At 36.7% G+C, this 14,813-nt stretch overlaps 1 protein-coding gene across 2 annotated transcripts; it reads right to left on the reverse strand.

The window, feature by feature from the left end:
- Nucleotides 1–4,431: 4,431 nt before the first annotated feature.
- LOC122974408 lies at nt 4,432–13,906 on the reverse strand. Of its 2 annotated transcripts, XM_044342429.1 has the most exons (7): nt 13,401–13,900; nt 8,765–10,715; nt 8,470–8,633; nt 8,163–8,383; nt 6,584–6,713; nt 6,409–6,509; nt 4,432–5,756 (listed from the first exon to the last, which is right to left on the reverse strand). In XM_044342429.1, exons 2-7 carry the CDS (start codon nt 10,695–10,697, stop codon nt 5,537–5,539), a joined length of 2,769 nt encoding a protein of 922 aa, XP_044198364.1. In that variant the 5' UTR covers nt 10,698–10,715; nt 13,401–13,900; the 3' UTR covers nt 4,432–5,536. The 2 variants fall into 2 exon arrangements, with proteins under 2 accessions (XP_044198364.1, XP_044198365.1); XM_044342430.1 differs by lacking the exons at nt 4,432–5,756; nt 6,409–6,509; nt 6,584–6,713 and adding an exon at nt 7,449–7,532 and having other exon boundaries at nt 13,401–13,906.
- Nucleotides 13,907–14,813: the final 907 nt, after the last annotated feature.

Consider the following 14,813-nt stretch of genomic DNA (forward strand, 5'->3'; position numbering starts at 1 on the left):
CAGCCAAAAATATGTTATCAGAATTTAAGCTTAATGTGTATTTTGTTTTTTTTTTCAATTTTTCAAAGTTTTGAGAGGCGCAAAATTCCATTTACCATCATTGTATTTAGGCAGGTACAGAGGTGGATATCTTAAAACCTCGGCACCTAAATCAGAAACCATCTACTTGGCTACATACAGTACACGTAGAGGTGGTATTTTTCACCAGGGCTGTGACTCACTCAGCCAAGTACAGGCATGTATCCAAAATCATTTCATTCCCGGAACGTGAACTTATTGCTGCTTGATTGATGTAACATGCCAAGGCATCTGGGTTTTAAGAGTGGTGATACAAACATCTTTGCCATATCCAAAATACTTAGTGAGTACAACTTTCATTTCTGTTCAGAGACTCGTGGACACAAGAAAATCAATTAAAATGTTGACCAACGCTGATGTAACCAAATCTTAATCCAGTCAAGTTCAATATCGACATATAAACTAAGGTGCTAATCCCCTATGCAGTCAGTTGGATGGCGCCATCTTGCCTTCAGGTGGTGGCCACATACTTTACATACCACTGTTTTTTCTTCACCACAATAACTAATAAGTGTTCATTTTGGATTATTTGAGCAAATGTTTAAGTACATGTTGCTACATCTTGCTATTCATGCCCAGTGAAGTTCCTCATACAGGACAGCAACTGAAACTCAACTTTCTTAAGTTTAGAGCACATTGATCAGATCATAAAATATGATCTAAGTAAATAGATGCTGTCCTAAGTAATTAGACTTGGTGGAATGTAAAAATTAAATTACTTACTTAACTTTGAAGTATGTCTTCTTTGGGTATTAAAGAGTATGTAGGATTCCTGTTAAAAAAAAAGCTGGAAGCCACTTTGAGCTCAATGGTCTCTCTCACTCTGCGTTCTCTCTCTCTCTCTGTCGATCAGTATCTCTCTACTCTCTCTTCCTGCTTATTGCTCCTCCCTTTACATTTACATTCAAATATTCTGTGCTTTCAAGTCACCTGACATGTTTGGACTTGTTATTGGTTTGCCTGAAATATAAGCAAAGTACAATAACACCAACATATAATGCAGGGTACAGCATTTACAGTACATTCTGTCAAAAAGGCTACACACTGCATATTGTCATATTGGTAAAAATGGGGACCATTTATGTGTATATTAAGTGTTTTGATGGGTGTACAGTTACATGGAATATAAAAATGTAAAAACATTCATGACAGAAATAGATTACTGAAGAGAAACACCAAAATATCTGTGTCTGAATGACAGGCCTCATCACTATTTCAGAGTAACAGGTTAGGTTGCATAAATAAGTTTCATTTTATCTCCTCCCTGTCAGGTTTCCCTCTCACAAGCTGCAGTAACATGTTTCAGTGAAAAGATAGGTTTCATTATGTCAGCACTCCAACGACATTTCAAACTTGTGAATAGTGTGGCCTAAACACAGGTCCTTCCCACTAAATGAAAAAAAGGGTTTCTATCTACATCTGTCATTTATAGTTCATCTGAAGTAAAATAATGTCTTGTGTTTTATTATATTTTGTTGATAATTGTTTCAGTATAACAGGTTAGGCTGCATAAATAACTTTCATTTTATCTCCTCCCTGTCAGGTTAGCCACTGACAATGGTTTAGTCCACCTTTGTATAATTCTGCTGTCATGACACATTGAAATGGGACTATCAAACTGTCACAGCCAAACTAAGTAAGTACAATGTAGATATGAAGCCTGTTAAGTTGGAAGGGTATATTTGCTGTCTTACAGCATGTCATTTTAGAGGACAAAGATTCACTGTCTAACTAATGTTGAAGTACATTTTTCAGAGTATCTTACTGTTAATGTGTAGTATTGCTTATTATTGTGGTAAAATGTGACTGGGCAAAGAAGAGGTGTTTTTTTTTGTTTTGTTTTTTTTACTAAAATACACTGTTAAGCCTTCGGTAATATTTAACCAGTGAAACATCAGTAAAGCAGGTGCCTGTTTACCCTCACTCACCCTGAGTCCTCATATGAATCCTCACTTAATACTTACTTAATGTATGTACTGTGGCACTGTGGATAATAACATCATACTATGTGCATTGAGAAATGGTTATTATGGTGGTGCGTGTCACTTCCCAGAACTGAAGAAGAAGAAACCCCAGTGTACTTTTGAGCGGGTACACATCATTCTGCCAACAAGTTTTTGTTTATTGTTCTCTGACAAGGATTAGAAGGATGGGACAAATAATTACCATGGCCTCGACTGAGAGATTAGTTTAATATTACTGCACTGTATATGACCATCACTTGTATGTTTTGTGTAGCTAGAGTAACATTCAATTGGCTTTCCAAAATACACATTGTGGGAAATATTTGTGTTCCATGGGTCATTATCTGGTAATTTTCTGTCCTTGGAGCAGTAGGTCATGACCTGCCTCTCTCTCTGTCTACTGAGGTTGGCTGGGATATGCAGCTGTCTTGATAAGGATGGCTGTCTCCTATGATAACTGAGGTTGGGTGGAGATATGCTGTGCTTTATGCAGACGGTCAGAATGGTCTCCTCTTGGAATGGATAGTAAGTAACCTGTTTACAGACTATAAAACTTCAGTTAACTTTAATCAGCATAGTGTCTTGTTTATAGTTCAATTGCCAATAGAGGTATAATGTGAGAAGAATAACCTTATTTACCTTATTTCTTCTGACAAGTTCTTCACTTTGGGTTAACCAGCTCCAGCAATTTCCTTGACACATATAAAAGAATCTTCGTGTTGTAAAGCTTATTCAATTTTTTATTTGCAATACAATTTACTTGATGAATTGAAGCGCCTTAATACTTTGGAGTTTGTTGGTTCTCTCTCACAAGCTGCAGTAACATGTTATTTTATTTTGAATTTCACAAAGAACTACATCAGAAGTTTTTTTCAGTGATAGCCTGAAAAGAAAGGTTTCATTATGTCAGCACTCCAATGACATTTGATAGGTGTATGGTTACATGGAATATAAAAATGTAAAGACATTCATGACAGGAATAGATTACAGAAGAGAAACACCAAAATATCTGTGTCTGAAATGACAGACCGCATAAGCGTTTCAGTGTAAGAGGTTAGGCTGCATAAATAAGTTTCATTTTATCTCCTCTCTGTCAGGTTTCCCTCTCACAAGCTGCAGTAACATGTTTCAGTGAAAAGATAGGTTTCATTATGTCAGCACTCTGACATTTCAAACTTGTGAAAAGTGTGGCCTAAACACAAGTCCTTCCCGCTAAATGAAAAAAAGGGATTCTATCTATATCTGTCATTTATAGTTCATCTGAAGTAAAATAGTGTCAAATGTGTATTTGTATATAATATTTTATTCAGTTTTTGTTCATTTTATGTAATGAATTTATACATGTGTTATATACATATTATTCCACTGGAAATATCTTCACAGACCTCACTGGACCTTTTCCTTAAATCTCTGTTTAGAACGTTTTATTGGATTGACACATTAGTACTAGACATACAGTACCAGTCAAAAGTCTGGACACACCTTCCCATATCTTTGAATGAGAAAGTGTGTCCAAACTTTTGACTGGTACTGTATTTAAACTATCTGCTGAATCACTGACTTTTGTTTTGTACTCAAAAATGTATATATTTTCTGTTCACCATTTGTAATCGTCCTTTCTTACCAACAGCTCCTTTCAAAAGATTTCTTCATATTTTATCCATTTCTGAAAACAACTAAGACAACGGGATGGTAGAACTGCTGCACTGGTTTACTATCCAGCCAAGTGGGCCAATTGCTTGAAATTTACCAAGTGAAATATTTTTAAATTTGCCCAAATATAGGACCACTGAACTAAAAAGGTATCTAAATGGGTATCAGAATTCAGATATGTTTGTCCATTAAGGTGTTGTTCCTGAACATTTTGCTTTCTAATGCAATAAACCTGTTACAGTATTATTACCACCAGGTATGAGGACATGAGGTAAGTGGTACATAGATGAGCAACCACACCTGTTACACCTTCAGTTCCACCAAATGGGAGTAAAACAAAATTAGTGATAAAGTCTGTGTATTGTTCGGGGTATAAAACTATTACCAAAGGGAGTATTAAACAGACTGCAAAATCTGTAGCTTTAAAACACAATTTTTGCACCATCAGGAATATATTCAGTACTTTTAGGACAAAGCAGTTGCCTTGTACAATTGGTTACACTCTTGATCAACAGTCTCTCTGAAATGGTGTTCCCTCTGACAGTCTGAGAGGTCACGAGGAGAGGTCATAGGACATGAAACTAAGAAAAGAAATAGATTTCAAACATTTCTTGACTCGAATTTTATTTGTGACAGAAAACTACACAGGAATTGATATTCATCAGTTTATTACATCCATTCTAATGTCTTTTCTTTTCCTTTGATAATGTATCTTTTTAGTAAAATAAAATATATTGCTGCATCATATAAAATAATTAAATAAAACAGTTAAAAAGCTTATTTTTTGCTACAATAAAATAAATAATCTAAGTATCAAAGTAGAAGTAATTATCCTTAATGTGTTTTAATTTCAGGGTCTTACATTGTTGATGCATCAGCCTTTAAACTGCAAAGTAACTAGAAACCACAGCCATCCCATAAAGGTAGCAAAATAAAAGAACAATAGTACAAGTAAAAGTATTTTTTAAAAGTATAAAATCTCACAAAATAGAAATAGTTTAAAAAGTTCCTCAAACTTGTGATAAAGAACATGAGTTTTGTCTTGCGGTAGACTACTTGCGGTAATTTATGGAAATGCTGACTATTTACAATTCATATCCACATGGGCCTGGCAGCTAATGTATGAGAGGCCCCCACTTTTACCATGTTTTCACCATGTCAAAAATCAGTGCGTGGGTCTATCCACTTGGTGTTCTGGTGATTCTTTATAGTAGTAAAAATGATTGGAAGACGAATGTAGTGTAATGGAGAATGCACAGGGGCACTTTGACTACAGTTGTCCTCTCCACTTTACTCACTGATTGCAAACAGAAATTGCAATTGCATGCAAGCATAAAGAGATCCTCAAGTTTAAATAAAAAATGAGTGGTTATTATTAAAGATGGCTCAAAATTAGTCACTGAATCAATTTCCTTACTTTTAGCTTTTCTTCATATCTTCAAATATGTGATCTGGGGCCAAACGCTTCCTCTGGATGAAATTACAAAATGTACCCATAATTTTTCTCATGCTAGTATAGCTAGATAAGTGTATCAAATCACCAGATAAAAAGCACCAGAATACAGGAAATGACATCTACTCTGTAAAAAATTGTCTGGGGGAGGATCTCCAGACCTGCTAGATTGTCCAGCCCACATTTTCAACGCTGTCTGTGCCCATGCATTTGCAAAAGCTTATTGAACTTAACATTCCTAGTATAGCAACAATGATTTATAACTGTTGTGTTTCCCAGTGTTGCTAAAACTTTGCATGTTATAACTGTTAGAATAGAATTACTCATATTTTTCTCTGACTGCTTATTGGGCTCTTGAAATTGTCTGAAATCTTTTTTGAAGTCAACTTTACTTCAAGTCACTGGGCTGAGACTCTTGAACTGGGACACCAAGATGCTCCTCAAGGTTTGTGGACGGCATTTCAAAACTGGTGGAGATGTCTTCTCTTTGAAACATCTCCTTCAGGGGGGTCTCTGAATTCCATCCTTGGCTTTTGGCAAACTTGTAAACACACCCAAATAGATCAGGAAACATCTTCATCAGGTCAAGTTTGGCTGCATCCTTGGCACTGCAAATGGAGAACAACAATTTTACAGTTTCATTTTACTTCTACTGCTTACTACAGTCCTTTACTTCATGAAGGACACCTGTGGTCACATGATTGCTGTGTTTGTCTTTGCTTTGTAATCATAACTTTGTGTTTTTTTGCCATTTTTTTGTCATCTACCACTAAACTGATTAATAATAATAGTAATGATGCTGCATCAGAGATTACTTCCTCAGTTTCCGGCATTTGGCTCTCGTAGCTGAAAGTGAAATTAATTTGGGGTCAAATTTATGTTATTTAAGTGCCAAATGGTATTGTAGAGAAAAATGTGTAGTAAATATTTACAGTACCAGTCAAGTTTGGACACTTTCTCATGAGAAAGTGTCCAAACTTTTGATTGGTATTGTAAAGAATCAAAAAAGTGACATTGTAGTTAGACTTTGGATTGGTTCTGCAATGCAGGGTTTTTTTTTAAACTCTCTAATTGTTTCCTCCCAGTTTTAACAATAAAACCTGGGAGATTATCCTCAGGGTCTATGAGCGAAGCGTTTAGACACTGACCTGTGAGTCTATCTAAACCTCTAGGCCACCAGGATACCTCTTCTGTGGCATTGAAGGGCCTGTATCATTTTTTAAATTCATTTTCACCAAACAACATTTGAATTTCACTTACTAGTGCTCATGGAGGTTGCGTATGAAGCGCAGTAGTCCCATCGTATTTTCAGGGTAGGCTTTGTTCTTGCCATCCATCTTCTGGACCAACTCTGGTGGAAACTGCAGCACCAAACTAATTAGTCATGAAGCTGAATTAAGGAATTTAGAAGTTAAAGTTGTTATGTTGGGGTCACCTTATTTTTCCACAGTTTGAAGGATCCATCCCCAGCACATTTTTCCATGGAACAAATCATTTCCTGGTCAGCATTTCGACGGTTTGCCACCTCCTCCCTGTTACCAATCCTTCTTAGGTATTCTACTCTCCTGAAAAAAAGTTGTACTTTAGGCTACAAAAATTACAAACAGAACACAACCTAAAAATGTTCTTAAATACTACTGATTAAATATGGTGTTAGAGATGGAAATTAACCATTCACTAAATCCCTCCATGGTTATTATTATTAATTATTTATTTAAACTGTAAAAGTGGAACAGACTGTTTAAAAATACAAATACAAATAAAAACCAATATCTAACATTAGCATCCAAACAGGGTTATGTTAGTCAACTGATGAGGATGGTGACTCTTTGCCTGCAACATGTAGATTAAACCTCAGTCATAATGTTAGCATTATGTGTTGAACAAAATATGGCCATCAAATGCAAATGTAATACCCATGTACATGGTTCTCATTTTAAAATGAGTCAGCTTGAAACATTCAGCCAACTCACAAAGTTAGTTTTATTTAGCTGGCTAGGTACACCTGATAAAATCTGACAGAGACAGTGGCCATTTCAGCCACCAACATTGACAGTCATTGGCTAGAAACAAAAAGGTTCCTTTTGTTTACTGATGTGTAAAATCAAAGAACCAAATTTTACAAAATGTATAGTTTTGAGTTATAAATCTGCCACCATTATCATAGTAAACTGCTAGATTGGAAAGCTTGACTGACGAAGCGAAAATAATCAAGAGAAAAGAAAATGTTGGATAAGGAGATGTCAGCAACTGAAGAGGGTGTGTGGGGATGTGTGCGAAGGTGTGAAAGTAAAGCAAGGCTTATCTCTTGTTTTAGCCATACTAGCAGCATGGCTCTAGGGATGGCAATGTTCACTTCGGCCCAGAATGAAGTATCTCAACAACTATGGACGGATTGAAGTAAATTTTGTGAAGACATTATGATTCCGACTCACTAGCGGATGAATCCTACTGACTTTGATGATGCCCTGACTTTACCTCTAGCGGGCACCACCAAAGTTTGACATTTCTGGTATTTAGCGAAATGTCTTGACAATTTGGTACAGATATTCATGGTGGCCGGAGGATGAATTCCAATGACCTCCGTGATCCTCTTTTCCATTCTGATACCTGACTAGTGTCACCAGCAGGTCCATGTTTTCACTTACACAGTGAAATATCCCAACATCTCCTGGATATCACAAAATTTGGTACAGACAAATGTGGCTTTCCCTTCAGTGCCACATGTGGTTTTGGTTCTGAGTGACTGATATATCTTGTTCCTCTGTGCTGTAGAGCTTGGTTGTTGTCCAAAAACTATTAAAAACACGTCAGTGAGCCACATGGTTGCTCTAGGTAACATGTTCCTTCGTCCCCAAAGAGTGTGACTATGATAGTTTGTTTAGAAATGTAGAAATATTTCACTCTGGATCAAAGTTGTGGACCAACTAAACAAGTGACAATGCCATCCAATAGAAAATAGAAAATCAGTTGATAAGAATTTAAATTGGAATCAAACAGCATTTCTTCCTCACTTTTCACTGGTCCAGAAGAATGGATGACTCAGGCTTTCCTCCACTTTAGGTCTGTTCTTCGGTTTCTCATTGATCATTCCCTCGATGAGATCCTTTGCCACCACATCTTGAACATGGTCCAAATTGTACCTCCCATAGTAAATGTTAGACTCACACTCAAAGGATTTGCCGAATGGATGGGATCCTCCAGAGAGAATATAATAAATCAGCATCCCTGCCACCTTAAGAATTAACAGAACATGTTAGTGTTAAGGAAATATTTTTCATTAAGTCAACAAATAAATTTGTATAGCAGAAAAAAACTGACCTGTATGTCTGTGCTTGACTTGTATGGTATGTCAGCCTCTTCTGCCAAAGTCTCCTTGGCCATCCAGCATTTTGTTCCTGCACTGCCAGTGCGCAAAGTTGTTTGGCCTTTAGGTAACCGTCTACTTATGCCAAAGTCAGCTAGTCTTGCCCTCCCGTTAACATCTGCAGGGCAAATCACATAAACAAACTAAGGAAACCAAATTATGAATGATCATCAAAATTCAAATATTGTATGCTTTTTTTCTAAATTTCAGATAGCGAAATTCATTCAGTACATTTGAAAGTTGTCTCACCAATCAAAACGTTCTGTGGTTTAAGATCCCGGTGGAGAATTTGAGGATTTTTACAATGAAGCACCCTTAAACTGTCGAGGACCTGATAGACCAGTTTCTTTATCAGCAGACTGCCATCATTATTTCTGATATATTCTTCCAGGGTGTATTCACAAAGTTGAAGACCAAGATATCCAAAGTTCTCATCCTCTGCAGCATCAATGTATCGTACGATAGATGGATGATCTAGCTCTGGAAGTCGCAGAATTCCTTCTTCATTCTTCAGCACTTGATAGTTGCATTTAGACATTCTCTTAATAGCAACTTCAGTGCCATCACTTCTCAGCCCCAAGAAGACTTCGGTACCATCACTTCCCTTTGCAATACGGAATTCTGCATCATTCACATAAATAATGCTTCCGATTCTGGTGACTTTACTTTCATCAGTGCTAGAAAGCTTCTCTAGTTTTTCTCTCCACCTCTTGCTGATTTGTAGCCATTTGCCTGTTGTTGTTGAATTAGTGGAGTTGAAGTGGAACGGCTTAACATTTGAAGTTGTTTCCACAACAGGAACTCCTGTTGGTTCAGTTGCAGCAGAGCAAACTTCATCATTTGGCTCTTCTTGCTTTTCTGTCTTTTTCCTCTTTTTCTTCTTCTTTTTCTTCTTCTTGCTGGATTCAGGTGACAGTGTACAGTCTTCATATTCCGAATTTGGTTTACTGAAATGATCTTTCAATCGTCTGAGCACTTCTTTCAGCTTGTCGTTCATTTTCATATCTGCAGATGTAAGTACACCCTCGGGCACTGATGTTATCCCCACTGATGAGAAGAGTTTAGCCGCATGTTCAACTGAAAGCAAGTTTGCAAATACACCGTATGTGTAAACTCTCACGTCAGAGGAGTGTTGGTCCTTTCCAAAAGGAGCAACAGTTTTGCATAACTTTTCAATAAAGATTGGATCCCAGCCATTTGTGCCTTTTGTTTTCTGTGTTATCACATATAGTGCTTGCAGAACAGCTTCCCATATATCAGGTCTCCCCTTTGAGCAAAGCTGTTCCAGTAGTTGGGGGATTATAGCCAGTGCTTGCTCATTTGGTATCTCTTCCATTGTACAGAACACTGCACATAAACTATTAATAGCCCTGTTTACACTTGTCTGAGGAATGTTTGGAAAGCGACTGACTGCACCTGTAATGTAGGAATTCAAATTTCCAGTGTCCTTCAGCCATTTAATACATCCCTGGCTGTATTTTTCTTTACCTCGCCCAGTAACATTAAAGAGCATTTCAATCATGATCAGATGGCTCTGAGGATCCTCACGCAGCATGTAACTGTCAAAGGTTTTGAACACTTCTTCAGGTGTTTTCTCAGACACGGCAACTACCATATCCAAAAAATATGTGATTTTTGAGCATAATTTATCTCCTTTTGATGCAAGGTTGTGAATCTTCTGACATATTTTCTTATTGTGAATCATATGTTCAGGATCAGTTACAGGTAACAGTGTTACCAGTGCACCAGCAGAGACGAGGTCTTTAAAGACATCCTCCCTGTCATTAATGGCGGCGGTCTGCAGTGGTGTGAATCGCAATAGCTGCATGATATCCCATCCATTTGGATCAGCTTTTGCGGCAAGCAGTTTCCTCTCAAACACAATAGGGGCTTTGGATAGTGAGACATAATGCAAAGGTGTCAAGCCAATTTGGGAGACAATATTTGGGTCGGCACCCTGACGCAGAAGGAAAGTACAAATATCCTCCTTGTGATTTACAACAGCAGCTATCAGTGGGGTTATATAATCGTTGCATTCTCTGCATGGGTAACGTTCATTTATGTTTTTGTCCTTAAGTAATTTCTTGAGAGTCTCATAGTTGTTGTTAATTATACACTGTATCACAGGATGTGTTTCTGTGATGGGGGCGACTGTCACATGAAACTGTGTGATGATATTCATTTCTTTGCTCCAGAGTAACTGTGAAAAAAACAAAATTATGATATTACTGTTACAACATTTGATGGCATTTTTAACTTTAAATAGGCAGCCAAAAAGATTTTTATCAGAATTTAAGCTTGAAGGTTCATATTGTTTATTTTAGTTTATATTTTCAAATTTTACAAGTTTTGAAAAGCTCAAACAAAATTCCATTTACCACTATTGTAACAATACACGTATTCATCCTGAACCCCTCGGTACAGGATGTTCCGTTCATAGATTTATTTGGTTCGTTATGCTCCGTGACCCAAACAATTACTGTCAAAATAGTTCTAAAATATCTCTATCTATCTGGCGAGAAGCGTCCAACTGCAGTCTTGCAGACCTACATGACATGCCCACTGTACTACATGACAATGCAATTATCATTTCAGATATCCACAACGTGATTTCTTCCTTAGACAAATGACATCACTTTTGCCATTCATGTGCATTGGGCTTTCAGTTTCAGATATCCACAATTACATTTTTGATATCTAGAATGAACAATCCAATTCTTACTAGTCATAATTTTAATTTCAGATATCAAAAATGAAAAACCATTCCAGATATCCGTAATGTAATTCTGAAAATCCAAAAATATATTTTGACTTGTAAAAATGTCATTTTGGATATGTACAACTGCAATTTTACTAGGAAAAATACAATTGTGGACATCTGTATGAATATTGTGGATATCCATAATTGTAATTCTTCCTATTCAGAATGTAATTTTAGATATCTGAAATTGTAATTGACATAGAATCAATGTAGTGGGTGATGTACTGCGAGTTGGGCAGTGCTTGGCTTTTGCTCTGCCGTTTTCAACATGGTGGTTGCGTTTGAAACAATCTCACTTTACAGCTAAACAGTACACTAAAACATGTTTCTGAAAACATCTGAGGCGAGAAAGAGGCAATGCAGTGACAGAATCTTGAGTCATATTTGATCAGCACTGCCTAGTTTGACAGTTTAATCTGAGTTCATCATTCAGTCATGCCCATGTGCATTCGGCTGGCCCTGTTGCGGTCAAGCCAAAAATCATCTCTGAGTTTCGCACACGTTTAGGACAGATATCAAGATAACAAAAATGCAGTTGTGGATATCTGAAATTGAAAGCCCAATACACATGAATGGCAAAAGTGACGTCATTTGTCCTAGGAAGAATGTCATTGTGAATATCTGGAATGTTCATTTTGACTAGTATTGAATTATGGATATCTGCAATACATATCCAGTCTCGCTATTTAATGTTAAAACAGCCACTTATACTTTTTAAGGATTTTTAGATATCTTGAATTTATTAAAGTTGTAGATATCTTAAAATACAATTTCTACTAATAAGATGTTATTGTGGATATCTTTAATTGCCATTCTGACTAGTGAGAATACAGTTTTGACTAGGAGAAATGCTATTATGGATATCTAAAATGTAATTACAGATAGGAGTGTGGTTATACTAAATGTTAAAATGACTTGTCATAGTCATCCCCCTCCCCTCTCTGTGAAGGTCGCCTTTGAATGAAGCTATTCAGAACAACGATAAATACATTAGCTGGACAGACAGCATGTCATAAAAATCAGTTTTAAGAGAGAAAAATGTAGTTAAAAAGTATGAAAGTAAAAGTAGTGGTTTGGTCCCTCTGACTGATATATTATTATATATGACATCATTAGATTATCAATACTGAAGCATCAGTGTGAAAAAAGCAGCATGTTACTGTTGTAGCTGCTGGAGGTGGAGCTAGTTTCAACTACTTTATATACAGTTAGACCATAAATCAGCATAAAACAGCTGTCAGCACGTGTTCTGACACAATGCAGGCAACAAAAAAGTTGTTTTATTTTTCCACTGCAGCAACTAAACTGTTTCAGTAGCCTAAAAGTTATGGCCAATGAGCTTTTTTCTACTGTACCAAAATTGTACCGAGCCATGACCCCAAAACTGAGGTACATGCCGAACCATGATTTTTGTGTACCAGTACACCCTTAGTACAGAGGTGGATATCTTAAAATCTGGGCACCTAAATCAGAAACCATTTAACGTTACTTGGCTTCACACAGTGCAGTGCAGTACAGTACAGTACAGTGCTGTACATTTAGCCTATCACTAGTGCTGTGACTCACTCAGCCAAGTAATACATGCATGTATGCAAAATCATTTCATTCTACAATTTGACACTGTCCTACATTTAATGTAATGTAAGTTGAAAAAAGTTGAGTAGTAATTTGATTTGGACACAAAATACAGTTCAGAGTGAACACTAGTCCTAAATTATAGAACTGCTCATGCTAATGATTTGATATTTCTAGATATAACTTGTAAATATACAAAGTGTGCCGCACTTTGCCCTCACTGACTTTGAGACTGTGAACAACTTATTTAGGCTGATAACCGGAATTCAACTTTCAATGTGCAGAGCTGTAAAATGTCGATAAACAATTTTTGGTCTTAGTATAGTACATGAAGGAAATCTTGTTTTCAAATTAAAAGTTCATAGAAATGTGTTTATGATGACATAAAGTAAGAATGAAACCATAAGAAGGGATATGAATAACTAACATTATACATTATTAACGACACACATGAGTACACTTGAAGCAAATAACGTTAATATTACGCCCATTTTTTAAAATAAATTCACTTTAAATTAGAGGATTAAGGGATGTGGGAAATGTACTTACAATGTCGAAGTGGGGTGTTCGCTATAAGTATGAATTATATCCGTCTATCAAAAGTCAACATGTTGTTCTTGTTCTTTCGCTGTTTGTCACTCTGACACTTTCTGTTTCTATTATGCGTCTCCACTTCCCGCTGCCGCTAGAAAGTAAAGCCGGATTTGAGTCAACCGCGGTTTGAGTCGCACATGCGCGAGCGGATCCACCATCTTGGACAGCCAGTTACGGCATCGTTACTTGGACAAAGCATGTTGTCACTATAGGATCTAAATCTGCCAAACGTGGATTTAACGCGCATTTTTCACAGCATATGACTTATTACACAAAAATGATTCATGTTCAAATTCTTTGGCAAAATGTAAAACTATACTCATTCAGTAATGCACTTTAACGACTTTGTCTGAGTTCTGTATTTTCTTCCATCATTGACTTTAATTTGATGAAACACTGGGACTTTTTTCTTTTTACTTATATCCTATAGGTATTTTGGTAAAACTGATTGGTCCATGTTCAAGATGTAATTCTTTGGCCCTGAAAGTCATAAAAGTTGTGTTAAAAAATTAAAGTATACAAACTTTCAGTATTTGCTTGAACATTCATTCTGAGCTTTCATGGTTGACACTCAGATCGTGACAGGCTGCTTCCGGTTTAGCTCTCCGGTTATTTTAAATGGGGATAAAAATAATTGAATCATGCATCTCTTCTAGACTTTCCAAATATTCTGGTAGCAAAATGAGTCCTTTTGTGGGGGTTGTTACGCTAAAAAAATGTATCTGCTGGTTTACAGATGTCTCTTTCACAACAAAGGAACGCTGTTCCTTTATCCAGTTCTCTTTATACATCTATGATATAAACTCAATGGTCTCCCTCTCTTTGTGTCTCTTGCCCTACCCATTTACAGTATTATATTCTGTGCTTACAAGTTAATGGACAGGTTTGACTCATTAATGCAAATAATACTGCTGAAGAATTGCATGTATTGGGTAAGCATGCAATGCAGCTGGGCATTGCATGCTTACCCAATGCATGCAATTCTTCAGCACCTCTTAAAAAACAGGTTTAAATATTTTTCAGTCCTTTGTGTCATCTCTCCCTTTGTTTCCTAACACTGCCACTAAAGAAAAAACTGAAAAGTCAAACAACTGAAAGTCAAACAACTGATATACTATCACAAGCTGATGACTGGTAGGAAAACATGATCACCACTGATAATGGGTCAAAGTCCATAGTTGTATAATTCTGCTGCAGTATGATCCATTAAAGCAGGCAGATAGAACTGACAGTCAAAGCAACACAGCCAGTAACTAACAGCAACTACAATGTGGATGAAGCCTACTGAGTTGAATTTTGGACAAGAATATATTACATAACTCTATATGTATAAGTGCACATGTGATAATAGTGTCTAAAGTCGTATTG

Source organism: Thunnus albacares, chromosome 22 (genome assembly GCF_914725855.1).
Source record: "Thunnus albacares chromosome 22, fThuAlb1.1, whole genome shotgun sequence".
Taxonomy (NCBI): Eukaryota; Metazoa; Chordata; class Actinopteri; order Scombriformes; family Scombridae; genus Thunnus; species Thunnus albacares.